The 19,651-nt window shown below is 27.2% G+C and overlaps 2 protein-coding genes across 9 annotated transcripts in view; one reads left to right on the top strand and one right to left on the bottom strand.

Moving 5' to 3' along the window:
• Positions 1-3,071: 3,071 nt before the first annotated feature.
• On the bottom strand, positions 3,072-4,382 carry LOC107444386 (uncharacterized). 4 transcript variants are annotated; one of them, XM_087151839.1, is made up of 2 exons: positions 4,241-4,382; positions 3,072-3,801 (listed from the first exon to the last, which is right to left on the bottom strand). In XM_087151839.1, exon 2 carries the CDS (start codon positions 3,725-3,727, stop codon positions 3,164-3,166), a length of 564 nt encoding a protein of 187 aa, XP_087007965.1. In that variant the 5' UTR covers positions 3,728-3,801; positions 4,241-4,382; the 3' UTR covers positions 3,072-3,163. The 4 variants fall into 4 exon arrangements, with proteins under 4 accessions (XP_087007965.1, XP_087007967.1, XP_087007966.1 ...); XM_087151841.1 differs by having other exon boundaries at positions 3,072-3,742; positions 4,241-4,381; XM_087151840.1 differs by having other exon boundaries at positions 4,237-4,378.
• A 136-nt stretch (positions 4,383-4,518) lies between these two features.
• The window catches only part of LOC107444385 (FIGNL1-interacting regulator of recombination and mitosis), a 32,077-nt gene continuing 16,944 nt past the window's right edge, over positions 4,519-19,651 (top strand). The window contains exons 1-11 of one of the 5 annotated variants that reach the window (XM_087151833.1): positions 4,519-4,662; positions 4,944-5,016; positions 9,712-9,751; positions 10,609-10,697; positions 11,515-11,604; positions 12,713-12,835; positions 14,070-14,156; positions 15,814-15,974; positions 16,371-16,497; positions 17,232-17,362; positions 17,460-17,608. In XM_087151833.1, coding sequence (XP_087007959.1) covers positions 4,945-5,016; positions 9,712-9,751; positions 10,609-10,697; positions 11,515-11,604; positions 12,713-12,835; positions 14,070-14,156; positions 15,814-15,974; positions 16,371-16,497; positions 17,232-17,362; positions 17,460-17,608 — 1,069 coding nt within the window. In that variant the 5' untranslated portion in view covers positions 4,519-4,662; position 4,944. Of the gene's footprint in view, positions 4,723-4,830; positions 4,850-4,943; positions 5,017-9,711; positions 9,752-10,608; positions 10,698-11,514; positions 11,605-12,712; positions 12,836-14,069; positions 14,157-15,813; positions 15,975-16,370; positions 16,498-17,231; positions 17,363-17,459; positions 17,609-19,651 lie in introns of those variants that run through there. The other 4 variants (XM_087151834.1, XM_087151838.1, XM_087151836.1 and 1 more) reach the window with 4 other exon arrangements.

Genomic DNA, 19,651 nt, shown 5'->3' with positions numbered 1-19,651 from the left:
AGTTAATTGGTCAAAATAAATTTTCAAATAGGAAATTTCGAGTGTGATTGTAGTTCAACTCAAAAATTAAATGCTGAAGAAGATAAAAAAGTGTTTTTTTTTTTTTTTGAAAATGGCAGTCATTTTTAAAATTTATGAAAAAGTAGCCTAATATGTAATAATACAATGAGCATAAAAACTTATAATTTATTTTTTGAGATATGTTTTCCATTTGGTATCTTTATCTTAAATTCTTCGATTGAAGTTTTTCTTAAAACAATAGGTAAGTAATAATGAGTATTTGGTTTGTGAAAAAGTAACCTAAAATGTAATGGTCAATGAGTCACTTGAAATATTGATTAAAAATATTTGCAATGCAGAACTTTTAATTATTTATGATAAGTATTTTGGACTTGCATTAAGTTTCAAAATAATGGCTTTCAGTTGATTTCTGAATTTAAATATTTTTGAAAATACAATCAATAGTATATATTTATGTTACATAAGAAGTGGCCTTGTATATATGTGATGATGAACAGTTAAAAAAATTTACATCAAAGAAATTTTTATTTTTGTAATTTCTCCTTATGTTGGTCTTTAAAATGGTACCTTAAGCTTTGAAATTCTTTTTTAAGATTTAAAACTGCAGAGGCGATTGTGCTCCGAAAAAAATCCGAATTTTTCGCTTGCCGCAATTCGGAAATCTAAGGTCCAGAAGTTTCAAGAAATCATTGATCACATTTATGTATAAAAATTCTTGTATATTTTTTTTAAAAAACTAATACTGGAACTAGAATTTATGTTTGGCATCTCTTTCATTTGTAAATATTTTTTGTGGTAGAATAATAAACATGATTAGAGTGAAAATAAACTTATTCAAAATTATTAATTTAAATTATGCTGCATATAATTTATTTAGAATTTCATGTTGTGAAAATATCAATGAATTTAATTTTTAAAGACAATTTTTTTTTTATAAATGCATCATTAATGATTTTACTCAAGAAATTTTCAGGATTTTTGAGTTGGGCTCACAATCACCCCTGAGATTCTACGTTAGAGATTTTTTTGTTTGCATTAAAATACAAGAATCATCATTTTAAAAGTAGCACTTTCATTTCCCCCTAGTCAAGACTGCCACACTTTAAAATATTACCTAATAAAATGAATGTACATACCTCATTAATATTGTCATAAAATACATAATTCATTAATATTTGACTTAAACACATATTTTATTTATCAATACTCCAAACTATTTGATTTCAAACTGTAGGTAACATTATTATCTCAATGTTACAAGTCCCGCAGTGGACTGATTGTAAAGATACCACAGTAGAACACTAAAGTCAAACATCACTGGCTGTAATCAGTGAGCAGGTGGGTGACCACTTTGATCAGCCTACGTAGGGACCGGGGGTGCTAGGTATCTGTCTTTGATAACTGTTCTACTGTAAAGTGTTTGACTTCGCACACAGGTCATCAGGCTACCAAAGTGGAGGAGGCATTCACTCTGCAAAGGATCAAAATTCTGATGGCATGTCTTCAAATCTTCCTTGGGGTTGTTTCCCTGATTATTGTGTCGCAAATAGCTCTAGTGCGACGTAAATAAAATTCCTACCTACCTAATGTTACAAAAAATAGTGTGTAACTGTGCACAAACAAAATTGAAAATATGAATTGATATCAATAGAAATTACTAAAAATCTGAGAACCAAACACACACAAAGCTGAAACACTGGAATTAGTAAGATAACAGTAAAAAGACACTTTTTGTCAATTAGAACTAACTATAAAAATAACTAATTTTATTTTTAAATAGTGCTTCTAATGAAAATAAAGTAAATCATGAAGGTGTTAAAAAAAAAATTTGTGTTCAAGTTTTTAGAGTGCGAAAGATTTTTGCATGTAAGATGAAAAAGATTTTTTTATCGCACTGCAGGTAACTTATTTTTTACTAAAATAAAAGGACTCATTTCTGTTAGAACAGAAAAAATATTTTGCCCTTTTTTATGACAGAAACATAAATGGACTAACTTCAATGTTTTAGACTGGTAAAGTTAATTATATTTTGATTCATTGCAAGTCTTGTTAAAAACACAATTTATCTCTCAATCAAAAACACAGGGTTTTTACCATCGTGTTAGATAGTGAAAAACTAATTTTCAGACAAGGGTACATTAAACATCTAAATAGCATTTCTTAAAATTTTGACATTTACTCATTTAAATGTTTGATATACTAAAGCACAAAAAGTCAAAAGTACATAAGCAGTTGGATCTTAGTGCAGGTTCCTTACTTTTGCCTGTATTAACTAAAATAAAAACTTTTAAAGGTCATCTTATAACAGAACTCGTTATATAAAGGTAATCTTTTATAAAAACCTATGAAAATTTATAAAAGTTTTGAAGATTTTAAAATGTGATAACTGAGTTCAACAGTATAAATTTCAATGAAAATATTAAACAAAAATTGTTTTAAAATATTAACTAGTTTTAAAATAAGGAATTTAAATTAACATAATTCTTAATTGGTTAGCAAGTAAAAGAAGAATCTCGTTTTTGTCTAAAAAATACTCCTAAGTTGTAGACTTAGATTAAGGTATTAAAAAACATTTTTTTATTGATTTAAAGTTTTTTTTTTCTTTAACTTTTCCTCACTGTTCCCATTTATTTAGAAATATAGACTCATTATATAACTATTTATCATTAATATTCCCTGAGAGCTCATTAGAAATATGCAAGTTGGTGGGTAGATTATGGAGATAAGGTATACTTAGCATTATGGGAGCACAATTATAAGTATATAATTATGGGAGCACTGTATATTACCTGCCCACTAGAAATTTAAAATTTCATGGAATAAAGAAGTATCTCCGGTTCGTTTATCGCATGGATAGGGCAAACATCGATTGATATCTAACTATCAAATCAATTCTTTTAAAGTAATAATACATTAAAAAGGCAACCCTATAGTTTAATGTTCTTAATTTTATCCATCTGAAAAATCTCTTATACTTATTCATCTAAAAAAAAACTAAGATTCAAATAATGATTTAAACTTAAAAACTTTCATAAAAACAAGGACAAATATATGCAAATAATATTTTATTGATAAGTACATTAATGAATCATTATACAAATTAAATTCTGGCAGCTATTTCTCTATACAATATTAACAAAATTTATAGATGAATGATGTTTATACTTGATTGTACCCCAATCAATTTACAATCAGTTTTTTCAGCCACATGTATAATATAATGTTGTTGTAAATCAGATAAAGAATTAAAATTATTTTTACACACGAAACATTGATGAGTCTTTTCATTACGATGTGAAGAATTATGTTGTTTGAGATTGCTTAAATGAGTGAATCCTTTGTTGCATATAGCACATACATGTGGCTTAACACCAGAATGAGTAAGAATATGTTGCCGTAAGTTACTCAAATGATTAAAACTCTTTCCACATTGGACACATGAATGTGGTCGCTCACCAGAATGAACTAAACTGTGTTGGCGTAAATTACTCAGATGAGTGAATCCTTTACCACAATCGCTGCATACGTGTGGCCTTTCACCGCTATGAATTAATATATGCTGTCTTAAGTTACTAACATGGGTGAAAGCTCGTCCACAAACATCACATGTATGAGGTTTTTCCCCAGTGTGAGTCAGCATATGTTGACGAAGATTACCAACATGACTGAATGCTTTATTACATGCTGAACATATATGAGGCTTCATTTTTAGTGAGCAATTCTACGGTAAGAAAAATAAGAATTCTTTAAGTAAATGAGCACATAGTAAAATCCATTGGTCTGAAAATAAAAAAAGTTGCATCCATTAATAAAAAATTTTTGAATTAAATTATACATCATTTAAATTAAAAACTGACAATAATTCAATAAAAATTATGAACTGTTTTAAAATTACAATTTAATGTATAGCAATAATTTATTTAAAGATATTTTAGTAAGATTTCCGCATCAGTGTATATCAAATAATATAAACAAAAGTATATATAAAATAATGTATACAGTGTATACAAAATGATTGATACTAAAAAAATAATAGAAAAGGACCAACTCGAAAGGTATAAATAGTAGCAATCCCGGGAATATTCTGTTTTATGAAAGTCAAAAAATTACTATTTACATGTATTATGCATTACAATAATAAAAAGAGAGGCATAGAATAAATATAGAGAGTAAGAATAGAAGCATAGAAAGTAAATAACTACAAAAAATAAATACCCACGATTGATAAAGAAAAGTTTACATGCTCACAATTCTTTTTAGAGTTAATAACCCCTAAAGTTGAGTAAAATTAACGAATTTTTATTTGCGAATAACGAATTTCTATTTATCTCAAGCACTAGTGTTTACAATTGAGAGCGAGTATTTACATTACTAAATTTACTTTTTAATACATCAAAAAGCTTCCAGCTACTCGTTTCTTCTTAATTTAGAAGTAGTTACCCGGAAGTCTTACGGTGAATTTTTTATCTTTAGCGCCATCCTGTAATCAATATTTTTAGTTGCAGAATGGCATCGTATTCTGGCGCTTTTCTCAAAATTTTTGCAAAATAAAAAACAATAATTCTCGTCTGCTAAAACTTATATTTTCTGAAAAAGTCTAATATAAAAATAGCAATGTCGTCTGCGTGAAAATCTTTCAAAGTATTTTAAATACCTTTTCTTTTGTTGTCTAATTAACTTATACCTTGGATCAAGACAAAAGTAGCAAGCGATACATATTTTGTTTTTATATCTTTGGTCATATTATACATTTATAAAACTGCAACATACATTTATAAAACTGCTATTCAATTTTTCTAACCGAATTCTAAATTATTTTGATAGAATAGTATAATGAATTCATGAATATGATATCTATCAAATATTCTACTTGGACAGTTTTATTTTAATTTAGTTCAAATATATATGTTTTTATTTTATAGAATGTCTAAAGGTCTAGAAATAAGTTTTGACGAGGATTTCTTTAAAGAAAATGACGATGAAGAGGAAGAAGCTGTATCCTTTATTTATTTATTTTTTAGCAATGAAATGTTTTATTTATTAAAATTCTTGATGATTCTTAATAATCATTTTTATATTTCCCTAAGTGATCATTCACATTTGTTAATTGCAAAAAAAATTTGGTGTTAATCAGTTATGATGAGCTATAAATAGGTGGCATTTTATTGTTACAGAGGAAAAAAACGCATGTCTTTCAATAGTTCTACTTTTTTTTATAATTTGTGTTTTCAGGGGTCTGCCCAGGCCTAATAGCTGAACTTTCACTAATTCAACTTTAGGAAAAACGGTAGTTTCACAAAATACTTTTTCTTAAAATTTTCTTTTTGTATCCCTTAAGAAACGATAAATCCATATTTTTACCAAATTTTAGTGTTGATTTTTCAATATAATTTTTAATTTTTCACAAATTATATCTAAATTTTCACAAAATAGGTACCTCTCAGAAAAACCTAGACAAACCCCTGAGAAGATTTAATTGTAATTGCCTATAACTGTAATTTTAGAGAATAAAATAATTGATATGAGTGTAAAAGGTGTTAGATTTTCTAATTCTTTAAAATGTAAAGGAAAAGTATCATTATTAACTACTAAAAAATAGGCTAACATAATTAAATTACAATAATTATATCACACAATTTTTTTAAAACTTTTGAAAAGACTAAATAAATTGTGTTTTTTTATATTATCTTTAAATACATATTGACATTTATTTCTTCATAAAAATAGCTGAACTCACTTATTTAAACAGTGTAGGCACACCAGGGCAATGCCCGGGGACTCTAGAGAATCTTACTTTTTTTAAAAATTGCATTAAAAAAAAGCTAAGAATAAAAACATTGCCTTATATGTTTTTTTTTAAATAAATTTTTATAAAGTATGCATTTTTTCACCTACAAAGTGATTGCTTATCAAACACCAATAATTGGAATAGTTTATCACCAAGAAAACTTAAAAAATCAACTGAAAACTATTTTTCTTTGTTCCAATGAAAATTTTAGGCACTCGTGAAAATTTTAAGTACTTGGGCATTGTAAGATGTTTTAATAACTGTTTAGATTGATAAAATAATTCGTAATTTTTGAATATTTTTTTTTGATTTATTATACCTTTATATTTATTTAATTTAGTTATTTTAATTGACTTCAATGGTTTTTAAAATTATTTTATTATATGAGGATTACAACTGGTTAGCATATTAATTTTTTTTAAATTATGCAAAGTTTAAAAGTGCTTTATTTGAGTTTTTGTGGTAATCAAAATGAGTTAAAATTATTGAATCATGCAGTCCCTGGCCAAATTAGGCGCACTATAAGATTCTATGTAAAATCTTAATTGCTCAGGTGGTACTATACAGCTTTATTATATTTACTCAACTGAAACCGTTTTGTACTTGTTTACGTTTGTGTATCAAATGATTAAATTAGGCAATATATAATATAAATTCAACGAATTAGACGATGTGTTATAAAAATATAGAATATTTATTGTATCAGATATTATATTATAATAATTAGGCCAAATTAATAGGCACACTGTAGTTTTTTAATAATGACATGATTTGCATGAGTTTATATGCTAAACTTTTATAATTAAACATACTTGTAATGGGTTTTTGTTCAGGAGATTTCTCATATATCCTATTTGTTTTTATTTTTAACATATTTCATTACAATGTTAACCAATTGATACACTAAATTAAACAAGTGCAAACCAGTTTCAGCTACATAAAAACAATAAAGCTGTATATATTATCACCTGATAATCATAATTTTACATACAATCTTATAGTGCGTCTAATAATTTGGCCGGGGACTGTATCTTAATAATCTTACTTTATGTACGTGAAGTTTTTTAGTTTGTTTTTAAACAATATGACACGTTATAGGTCTGAAATATTTTTGCGCCTGGGGGCCCTGCATGCTATGAAGACGGCCCTGATTTTAACATATATATGTACATTACAAAATGCAATATTGAATCTACTTTATGATTCAGGAATTTATTTATAATATAGATTAAATTTTGTTTTGAAGATTATATTTTAAAACTCAAGGAACTCTAAGGTTTCTGTCATTAATTTTTTTAAATTTTTACATTAAATTTTAAATTTGTTTTTAGTTTGCATTCTAATAAATCTAAGGTAGAGGTGCACAACCTGACTGTTGATTTGCAGCCTGCAGAAGCTTCTGAAAACAATTTTTTAAAAAAACATTTAGCAAATAAAAAAAATTTGGATTACGCATTTGAGTCATCACTTTTGGACGTGCTCAATTTGCACATCTTCTATTGCTGGAATTTCCACATGATTTTTTCTTAAAAAATCCAATATTAATAACCACTTTTCGATGATTTTTTAGAATTTTTTTTTTTACAGTTATAACTACTAATTCCCATATGAGTTTTAAAATCCTGATGCAATTAATACAATATTACAACTCTTGAGTTACAAATCGTGCATTTGATTAATCCCTTTTTGACGTGGCTTCTCTGTACCGAATACATCGTAAATCTAATTTTTTTTTTTTTTTTAGGTTGTTATTACTACGCTTTATGTCAATATTTTGAAAATTCTGTATTTTCACTAAGAGCTTATTTCGATAAACGAGTTTCCAATCGCACATTTGAAAAATAACTTTTTGAGCTGTTTTTTTTTGTGCCGTAAGTTCAAGTTATTTTTTAATACTTTTTAGGCAGTTATAGCTCTGCATTCCTATTTGGTTTTAAAAATTCAAATTTTTAATATAACATGCCAATTTTAAATGATGCTGTTGCATAACTTATGCTGAAATTATTAAACAACAATTCGCTAAAATATAAGACATTCAAACTCGATTCAATCTTGAGGTATTCCATTCTTGGCATTCTTGATTTCTACATTCCCCACATTGATGACCTACGGACGTGATGTGGACTCGCCGACATGGAAAGTAACACCTACTTCCATGGATTGTACAAATTTAGTAGTTAACTTGCTATATGTAGCTGCGTCATCGTCCTCTTTGCACTGTTCCTTCGTAGTCTCATTTACACACAACGGGATCCTGCACAAACTCAACTGCTAATAACAACACAAGAGAGACCAGACGTAATCGTGAACTTAATACAGCTCTCATCTTAAATGCTCAAAATTCGGTGAATTTAACACAGCTCTCCCGGTCTTTCGCAAATACAGCAGTAATAGTATCCCTTCATCGATTTCTATCCCTGATAGAATTCTGGTGAGGGAGTATTATGGTGTAACTAACACTGCAATTATTAAACAACCACTCACCAATGTATAAGGCATGCTTACTCGATTCAATGTTGAAGTATCTTTTGATAGATGAAGGTTGGCATTCTCAATTTCTACATTCCCCACAATGCTTTTAAATAGTTACTTATTGGCGCTTTTTATTTGTGTTCATTTCATCAAATATGTAAATGGGTCTTTTTTTTAGGCTATTGACATGTTTTTTCACATGATTTTGACTATTCTGTTTTTTTAACTACAATGTTATTACGACACGCGGATTTCTAATCACGCATTTAAATAAACACTTTTTGATACTATTTTGTGTCATAAGGCACCATCATAAATCCAAATTATTTTGCACTGTTTTTCGTCAGTTGCATTTCTGTGTGGTATTTAGAATGCTGATATTTTAATGTTATTACACCATGATAAATTCGAAAAATGTAAATTTTTAAGCTATTCACTGTTCGTAGTTTTAAATTTTTATAGCTTAGGTGATGTTTTTAGGAAAAAGAAAACATTTTTTTTTATTTAAAATTAATAGAACCTCCAATAATTCAAGAAATAGCAATGATTTCTGAAGTATAATACCAAATAAATATTGAATCTTATTTTGTACTATATACTGGCTTTGTTTTGATTTTTAGTTTTTGCATGAAACCCTGTAAATTCTTTTAATTAAAATATTTCGTTTAACTTTATAATACTCATTAAAATATGTATTTATTTTTATTCTGTGAGCATTAGTGTTTTTTTTTTCTCTTTTGTTAGGATTTTAAAATGAACTTTTGTATTATATATATTTAAAAGTAACCCATTCCTTTTCCCTTATATATATTTTTCCTATATATATATATACTTTTAATAAATCAATTTTTGATAAAAATGAAAAATTTAAAAGAAATTTATTACTTTCATTTTTAATTAAATTCTAATTATTAAAAATATTTAATTTTCTGTAAATATATTACCAATTTTACTGTTAATTTGTGCTTGGAACACTAATGTTTATAATAAAAATTATCTTATTTGCCATCAACATGTCTAAATATGTGTGTGGCCTTACTTTATTCAACCTGTTGTGCAAGTAGCACTTAAAAAGGTTGTGCACTTTTTATCTAAAGCAATTATAAAGCTTTTAAAATGTCATTTCAGAAGGGCTTTAATTTATTTTACAGCACTTTAGAGAAAATACTAATACTTACTAAACTCAGTGGCGAGACAGCCCTTGAGGGCCAAGGCCTACTGTGCCCATCTCAGTTTTCTTGACCTTGGGCTCTGGGGTGCAGGAGCAGATGTTCCGGTCAGGTGGTCAGCCAAACGCGGACTTACACTTACTAAGTTCTGATGTAATTTTGATAATCGAAACTTATACAGCAATATATTAACAATAAATTGAAACTATGAAGATCAATAAATAACTTAAATAATAAAAATTTACTTAATGCACTTACTAGATGATAATTAGTGGTACAAAAGATATCTATGAGAAAGCAGGTATTTATTATTTTTTCTTTATTTATTTATTCTTTTTGTATTTTGTAATTTTATAAAATTATTGTTCTAAATTTAAAGTTCTGATAATATTTTAATAACAGCAATTATCAGGTTATTAACTGCAATTTAAACGAAATTATTAAAATCAATGAATTAATCACTATCCTATAAACTCAGTTGAAAATTTTTGAATCAATCAATAAAAAATTTTAAAAGTTTATCATAAAATTCTCAAAGTTAAAAGCTTTTCATAAGTTTTTGGAGTGTCGAGAACAAAAAATGTATCCTTTCCAAAGTAATAAAATAAATCGAAATTCTATTGAAAAGACTTTATAACCTTTTTATACCTGTATATTAACTTCTTGTAAACAAACATTTAATAAAAAATAAAATATTTTCTGGTGCTCAGAGGGTTATTAGTCATTAATGTTTCAATAGAATATCAAATTAATACTTTTAAATCAAATAGTTAGCTATTACATAAAGGCTGGTCGAGTTGTTCGTGCTGCAATTATTGATTGTTCAACCATTATGAATAGTTAAAACATCCATTGTGTACAAGTAGCTGATTTTATTTCTGAATTCCTTTTTATTTTGTTCTTGTCTAATAGCTGTGTAAGTTCTGTTCTATAATTTGATTAGATTTTCAATGTTATTTGATTCCTTTCATATGTTTACTGTTCAGCCAATATCACTATTCTTTTCAACGAGAATTATATTAATTTTCATACTTTGAATATGAAAGATAATTATTTATTTCAATTAAAAAAAAATTCTCATTAATGTAATGCTCTAAAACTTTCCATTTTTCAATTTTACGAAATGTATGTTTTTTATTATCATCATTATTATTACAGAAGAGTTGCATTCCTTTCTGAAAGCATATTTTGATGGCACAAAAGAAGATCTGACTAAAAGCAATACACACTTTAGTTATATTTTGCAGGTATATAATATAAAAATGTTTATTTAACTATTTTAAGTCTTATTACTGATTATATTCAATGTCATATTTTTTCACATATATTTCTCTCTCGGTTAAAACAAATTTATATAATGAATATTATATATGAATAATAGAGTGGAGTAGAGAAAGGTTTTCCATATTTGAAACGGGAAAAAAAAAGTTGTATTTGGACTATTATGTCCCTCTAGAATTTGTTCAGAACTTTAATGCACCATCTTCAATTCCTGCAAAAGGCTTAAATTAAAATCTTTACAAAAAACAACAAAATTTTGAAAAGTTTTCAAATCGTCTTGTAAATAAGATTCTCTATTAAATAAAAAAAATTTATATCCTAAAAATCGTGCTTTGTTTGAAATTTTACCACTGAATATTTTCAGAATTTTTCTACTATATTTTTAATTTCATATCAAAAATATTCATCCAATGTAACCTAATCAGCTTTTTCTGGTACATGTCCACCTAATCTAGTGTCATTAAAAGCCATGTCAGTCTTTCACATACAAGATGGCTCGCTATGGCTAACAAGTTCCTTCAAGTTTACATAAATAGCCAAGATCTATCCATGAACTTAATGAAGTTTGCACCTTTCAATATCAACAGCATTATATGCATCAAAGTGATTTCATATTAAATATAGATCAACCATCAAGACTGCTTCTGAAAATCTATGGCGTACTCATTGGTGATTAAATAATTCTTCCTGTTTCTAAAGAATTTTTAATTTATATAATTAGTTACCTTTTTAGCATTTTAGAAAATATACAAAAACTTATGCAAATTCTTGAAATTATTTTAGGTACCTCAAATGTTCTCATCTTGTTTTATGATAGATCCATGCTTAATAAAAGATCAGAACGAAAGAGAAGTGATACACAAAGATCTAAAGGTATATTTTAAATAATTTTAATGGTTCTCATGTTTTACTTAATGGACACTTTAAAATTTTATTTTATAACTGTGGTTGAACAGCCGACCCAATTTTGGGTTTACGGCGAATAATGTTCAACTCAGTAGCCTCGTTATTTTGTACCCAACCCAGAAGGCAAGGGAGGCCTGGATCAAGTATTGGGAGAAATTTGCCTTTGTGTAGGACTTCTTGATGGGTCTAACTCACATTTGTGCTACATGTTGAGGAAAATTATGAAAACTTCTCATGGTTAGCCTGGTGACAAGGAATCTCTAACCCATGATCCGCCTACAACTGAGGATATTTTACATCGGCACTGTGGTTGGTTCAAGCCAAGTGCAAAATTCGTATCGACCTGTCCTGGCTGGGATTCGAACCTTGTTCACCACAAGCACTCTATCTCTTGAGCCACCTTGGATCTCACTTTAATATTGTTGAAATTGACCAATACTGGTTGCCAATACTAATATACAACTTAAAATATGCTGAATCTCACATTTCTAATCCAATTTTTAGTAACTCTTTCTGTTAAGTAATGAATTGGCATTTTCCATCAAATACCTCAAATCTATTCACAATTACCCACCTTGACCTTAATAATGTAAAGACTATGAGAAATGCAACTGTTAAAACTATGTACTAATTGTCAATTTAAGTGAAAAATTCTTAGTGGATGTGAAAAAATTGATAAGTAGTACCTAATCCCTTTATGCACCAAAAATTATTCTTAATCAATTGTAGCATAAGAATTTATTTTCTGGACTTATTGTTCATATTGACAATTTAATCAATAATTGTCTTTTTGTTATCCAGACAAAGCAAAGATCAACAATTACTTAATTTTAAGGAATTTAAATTCATTGCTTTTACTAAATTGTCTCCTATCAAGCAATTCTAATAGGCAATTAACAGTTTATAAACTACTTGCTGGAGTTTATTTAGCTGTTCTTACTAAAGAATTTATCCATCTTCAGTATTTGTATGCAAACTGTTTTATTCCATTAAACTCATAATGTCTTTAAGTAGCTTCTTATTTCTGAATTTCTTTTGTATTTATTTACTTATAAGTGTTCCAATTTTATTTTAGACTGCTAAAATCTGTTTGAAAATTCTGCTTATGTACTTGGAATGCCCTCAAACTGTTGATGCTACAAAAGCAATTATTCCAACATCAATATCTGTACTTCATCAAGCTTACAATCACTGTAAAGTAATTATGTTTATTATTATTTTGTAAATGCTAACATAGGAAAGGGAATAATATAAGGCACAAAGCATATAAGATAAGGCATATAAAACCTGATTTTATTATGAATAAACAACTTCACAAAGTCCCTCATTTTTATGGTCTTCAATTGTGATTATTAATTTTGAATTTAGTACAATTGTTAAATAATTTGTACCTTAAAAAATTTCATAATCTATCTTATTTTTTACAAAAATAATAATTTAATTGTGAAAAAGAACAAGTTTTTGAGAAAACATCTTAATTAACCAGAATCATTTTTTTTAATATAATAAAATATATAATCAATACTTGAGTAAAAAGTTATTCTACATATATAGTTCTTTGTGCAAAATTTGAAAGCTAATTTTAATATATCTCTTAGCAAAAACATTTAGGCTGATTTTGTCTTTATTTCATCATTTGAAAATATAGCCTAAATTTGATTTCATGTTATATACATTTTTTTTCCAACTCCGGGAAATGCAAACATATGCCACAAAATAAAAATAAAAAACATCAGTACACAAGAAGAAAAGCAGAAGCTATTTATCATGCTAATATCTTGCAGTCTTATATTTTGCAGCGATGGAGGTATTTTTAATTTATACTTTAGGGGGGGGATGTCATATAGAGGACAGTTTGAATGATCATGTTTATGCAAAGGGCTATGGCCTGTTAGGTGACAAAAAAGAGCAACTTTATTCAATAAGGCTTATCTAGTATTGCTTTTATGTTTGCCTCACTCAAATTCTTATTCTTTATATTTTCTCGTAGCCAAGAAAGGGTCCTCATTTTGTTGTATATTTTATACAAAGTTTTATAGGGTGATTAGGCAGCCCAGAGCAATATGGTTAAAATAGTTGAGTACCCTTCCTAGTAAGGAAATCAGCCTGCTTTTTACTGTATATGCTACAGTGGCTAGATATCCACTCCATAATTACACTTTTGTTCTCCTATTCTAAAAGTTATATGTGCTTCTATACTAGAATATTTAATCAAAAAAAGGGTTTCCTAGCAAGCTACTTGCTTGGATTGCAGTCTGGGAATTTGAGAGTAAAACAACTTTTTCAAACTTACAGTGAATAGGCAGCAGTTTTAAAGCAACATATAAGACATGAACCTTGCTATCATCTGTGTTTTCCAACAGATGCGTCAAAGTTATATAAATTATTTATAATTCTTTTGCAAAATACTTATTTTTGTATTTTTTTTCCAGGTAAGCGAAACCTTCTATGGTGAACTCTTTGAAGAGTTTACTAATGAATTGGGAAGTTTTTATAAAAATATACAAGATGTACAGAAAGTAAATATGTCCTTTAAATAATTAAACTGTTTTTTGTTAGATTTTACATATTATCATTTTAAGGTTATATCTTCAATCCTAATGAATTGGCCACATTAATTCTACACTTTTGCATCTTGGTTTTCGATACTAAGCAATGTAGATTTTTGATTTTCATGAATATTTATCACACCTCATGAGTTTTTCATTTTTTACTAGAGCTTTTTTTCTCTTTCTTGTTTTTATTTTAACTATAGAACTATTTTAAATAAGTAATTTTTTTTGTTTAAATTTGCATAACTCTATCATAAAAATTAGCTTTAAAAATGAGAAGAGGTTTGCTTGTTTGATATGCTTAGTTTTTTTGTTTGTTTTTTTAAATAACTTTGTTTTTCTAATTTTTTAAACTTTCAACTCTAAAAATAAACCATTTATAGCATCATCTTTAATGCATTCTAACTGCCACATGATGTTTTCATTCTCTTTTAGAAATTGCCAAAAAGAGCTCTCTAAATTATTTAGATGCATTTGAATCCACTTATTTGTATTGTTATTTATTTATTTATTTTTTCTTTTGATGTTTTGTGTTTCCTTATTTGACCTTCACCACATTGCCCGGTCGCTGGGAGTGGTTTTAATAGTCTCTCCCAAAAATTTTCTTCATCACTAAGTCAATGGAAAAAATTCTGTGCCTCTTGCAAGTAGAGGAGGTCTCTACACAGCTGTTCTTTCCTGGAGGTTTCACTGTATCTGTTTGCTGAGTTTTCCACACAATTTTACATTTGTATTAGTATTTTTTATTTCATGAACTGGGAAGTGACTAGAGAAAAATGCTATGAATTGAGTATTTTTAATTCTAATTAACGATACATATAAACAGAGACAAAATAATTTTTTCAATAAATGTCTTTCTATTAATCAATGTGTTTTATTCATGTGTATTATAAGAAATTATATCAACTAATAGTGATGCATCTAGACTAATCTTTTATATGATAACATATGTATCACATTGTGGTGTTTCATTAGAAATCCTATGCACTTGTCTAATGTTTATTTAATCAGGATAATTTAAACTAGTTGACAAAAATTAATCCTTCTTAGCAACTGTAAAACTCTGCGTCTGGACTTTATAACGATCTAGACTTTACTAGATGATGAACCCACAAAGCTTTGCTGGTATGTTACATGAAATTTAAGCCACTCTCTGAGGGGTTGTTCTACGGAATTGTCGAAATGCTGATTTCAATGTTTTATCTAATGTCCCAACATGTTCTGCATAACTTTCATCCGTTTCAAATTATGTGATTTTGCAAGCCATTCTAGATATGATAGGATTTGTCAGTGTTCATAACACCATTCATGTGTTCTTTCATCCAGAAAACTGTTGCCAACTTGAAAAATAGAAACATGCTGGTTCATGTTAATAGTTACCTCCCTGAACGGGCCAACTCCTTAATGTTTGAGGAAAATAAGGCTGATTAACTAGCAATAATTCTTTTAAAATCTATAATTATATATTCTATAATCTATAATTGTATTATAACAAATGCCTCTTTCTCTGGATCATTTAAACTTGAACTAGTAATTATATTTATCTTTATATTTTAAAGAGAAATGAAGTTTATTTGTGCAAATCTGAAATTTTGTTGAATTGTTAACTATTTTCTATCTTTAGGTTACATTGGGAAGGTTAGACATTTTACTCACCAACGATTCTTATGACAAAAATGATAGTAACTCTATCATTTTAGTTTCTCGTGGTATTGGACAATTGTGTGAACTATTATCAACTATTGACCAAAATATTTCTTTGATTTTTTGGAAAGTTTTCTCAAAGTAAGTGTCGTTTTTTTTTTTTTTTTTCCCCTTCTCATTTCAAATGTTTTCCTATCCTAATTCAAAGTTTTAAAGTAAAAATAATAATATTGGAGTAAAAATAAAATGAACTAACAGAACTAACTAAGTGAACTAACAGAATGTTGTTTAAATTTATTTTTTATTTCTCAACTTTTATCTAGAATTTTTTCCGTTAATTTTTTTGTATGAAAAAACAAGGAAAATTTGTGTGAAAATCGTTAAAGAAATTTAAAATTGTTTTAATTGTATGCATTAAAGTATTAAGTCCTATTACTTGTGCTTTTGACTTTTCTTCATTAAAAGGATTTTGTTTGAAAAATAAAGAAGTCTTTTAATCATAAGTAACATTCATCTTGTCTTTACTTTTTAATTTAGGCTTGTGTCAAAATATAAAGATGTTGTTTTGGAGAAAATAGAAGTAGATGTTTTCCTATTACCGCTAGTATTTAACATAGAAGAAATTGTTTCTCGATGCATCGATAGCATTAAATCAAATGAAAAAGTAAACACTCTTTTTTCTTACACTTGCAGTTTGACCTTTTTTTCCAGATTCTTTGAATTTAATTCATAATGATGAAATTTAAATGACTGAAGTCTTGATTTTTTTTCTTACAAATGGTGCATAAAATTTCTCAGTTAACTCCAGAAGCAAAGTGATTTACTGAAATTTTTAATGTAGGTTTATAGTTTTTTTTTTATATCATAGTAATTAAATTAAATCAAATATAAAGATAAATATTCTTTTTTCTTAAACTTGCAATTTGATTTATTTCATTTTTATTAATTTATTTATTATGATAATAGAATTTTATTCATGTTGAGTTTAAATTACCAAAGTCATTGATATTTTCTATGCTTCCATCTACTTAAAGTTACATTTGTATAAAATTTGTCGATTGACACCAGAACCAAATGATTTACAAAACTTTTTAATGTAGTTTTATTGTTATTTTCTATGTTTTCAGTATCATAGAAACAGAGTAATTTATATAAATTTCTTTTTCATTTGGCTATACCAAACTATAATTCCTGTAAATGCTTACAGAGTGCTTTTTTTTTTTAAGTGAAACCTTTACTGTTTTAAGTAAGTTCATCAAGAAAAAATAATAAAGTTCTTCTCATTTTATCATTTCTGATTTATTTTTGATCAAAAAAATGTAATCTTTAATTTAATTTTTACTTATTAAATTTTACACTAATGAAAAATTTGGTCTAACGTAACTTTCGTATTTTTAGATCATGGAATCTGAAATTAAACTCTGCATTATGGAACTGAGTTTACTGAAGAAAATCATACAAGTGTTCAGTGGGCATATAAAAGAGGAAAGCATAATACATCTCAGAAATCTTTCTTTACATCTATTTAAGTAATTTGATGTTTCTTATAATTTGTCCTTGAGGATAGGACTATTTGTATTAAAAGCTTTTTTTTCTGCTTTTAATTTATGTATTTGTATATTTTAGCCTTTTACTATTGACTCATTCTTTTTCTGCTGCTGAATCAAAAGATTTAAACGTGATAAGAATATTATTGAAAACTGTTAAGCATGCTATCACACCCTTTTTCTCTGATAGTATGTTTTTTACATCAGCATTGCATTCTAGTCATAAAGGTAACTTCTGTATTATTTACCTCTTGTCTGATTTTTTTTCTTTGCAACGAATTCAACATTGAATTAAAATCATTTAATGAATGTATTTATATATTTGAATGTATGAATATAGTTGATAAATGTCATTTAAAATTTTTTTACTGCTGTGTTCTTATCATTAAAGTAAAATGGATAATATTTTAACTGCTTACCCCAAATCAATTTTGTAGTGCTTTAAGTAGTTACCTAAAATAACCTACTGATTGTAAATAAGGAAAACAAGTATTTAGAAATATTTTATTACAGTTACAGTATTATTTACTCTTAATTACTTAACCCTTTGCTTGCAGCCATACAGCTGTACTAGTCAAAAAAACTGTCATTGCAATGCTGGATCAGCACTTGTACCAGTGATTATTTTCCCCTTATAATCAATGACCACCATTGAACTTGTCATTTCTTTAGTAATTAGGTTCCATTGTGGAAGGAAAGTCTGCAAGCTTGCTTACTTTCTATTTGAATTGGCTGAAAGATCTTGCTTTGTTGTTATCAGTTGGCGAGTTTTGAGGGGTGACAATTTTGTTCATTCCCTTTGAACTACTAGTTATATTTCATTTGAGATATTTTCAATGACATTATTTTTTTGAATCTTTTAATGCAAATTTAATTCTTGCTTGTTTTTTTTCGCTTACATTCATGTTACTTATCTTTAATGTATGTTTAGATTTTTGTTAATTTTTTGTTTGCGTTTTTGTTTATGTTTTAGTTAACTTTTTTGTTTATTTTTTTTTCTTTTTTTTTTTAAAAAAAATTGCTGTTTTTGTTTGATATTTACATTTAGCATTTCATTATTCTTTTTTCATTGAAAGAATAATTTTTCATATTTCAAGATGCCACGTAGAGTGAGTCCACTTACTCAAGCAGAAATCGATACTTGTTAATTCCTTATTCAAAAATTTGAACCTTATCTACTCATTATTGTGTCATCTATTTTAATATTTCCTGTAGTGTATAAATGTGCTTAGTTAAAAAAATAAAGTTAAAAATTCTATCCTGAAAAAAAAATCTTTGCTCTGACTGTTTGCAGAAATGTTTAATATCTTAGTATTGATAGACAAAAAATTGAACTTGCTGTCATTTTTTAAGATTATAACACTTACAAAAAAAAATTCTGATCTGAAAATCTAATAATAAGTTAAAATAACATACATTGTTAGCATTGGTTTCAAATATGAAAAGATATTTTTTCCTTTTCTCTAACAGGTGAAGATTCAGTATTACTAATATGATCTGTACAGTGCTTAAAAATATTTAAAATGGCAGGAGAATTAAGAGGCTAAATACTATTTTAGCATATTCGTAATCATCGCAATATTTTTATAATTTCAAAGGAATAATCATAGATGTAACAGTTTTGTGGTTTCAATTTGAAAGAGTTCTAAGTGTTTTAAATATTCAACAAATCTCAAATGTATGAATTTAAATTTTTCAAAAATAAACATTATTATAAAGGTATTGCTTTTGTATTACAGATTCAGATGAACATTTCAATTATATTACTATTAAAAATTACACACAAAAAGATTATTATGTTATAAGAACAGAGTATAATACATTTTGCCGTCCCTAGTAATAAGCAGTTGGAAAAGGTTAAAGAGAAAATCTAATTACACATTTCATATTCTGAATCTAGCGTGCACATGAAGATCGACGCATGTGTAAATTTTTTCACTGGAAATTTTATTTAACCAAACTTTTAAAACTTGCTAGATTTTTTAAAAAAAGAAAGCATTAATATCATTTATTTATTTGGAAAAAAAATTAAGTGTTTATGGAAAGATAAGAGAGCATCTATTTAAATGGTTGACTTTCAATTGCAAGTTAAATCTCATTGAAGCTATCTCCACTTTTCGAAATTTGATATACTAGTGAACAACTTTTAGAAAGCAGTCTTTCTCCCTCCTGCTGCCATGTTCTTTGCAACAAATTTTTCTTTCAAATTCCAATGAAATCTTTCTATTAAGACCTACACAGCATGTGACTTACTTAGCTCGAAATAAATTA

Source organism: Parasteatoda tepidariorum, chromosome 9, assembly GCF_982258835.1.
Source record: "Parasteatoda tepidariorum strain Cologne lab strain chromosome 9, Ptep-v5.0, whole genome shotgun sequence".
In the NCBI taxonomy this organism is placed as follows: Eukaryota; Metazoa; Arthropoda; class Arachnida; order Araneae; family Theridiidae; genus Parasteatoda; species Parasteatoda tepidariorum.
The sequence above is the reverse complement of the archived record's forward strand: the minus strand, read 5'-3'. Positions and strand labels throughout refer to the sequence as shown.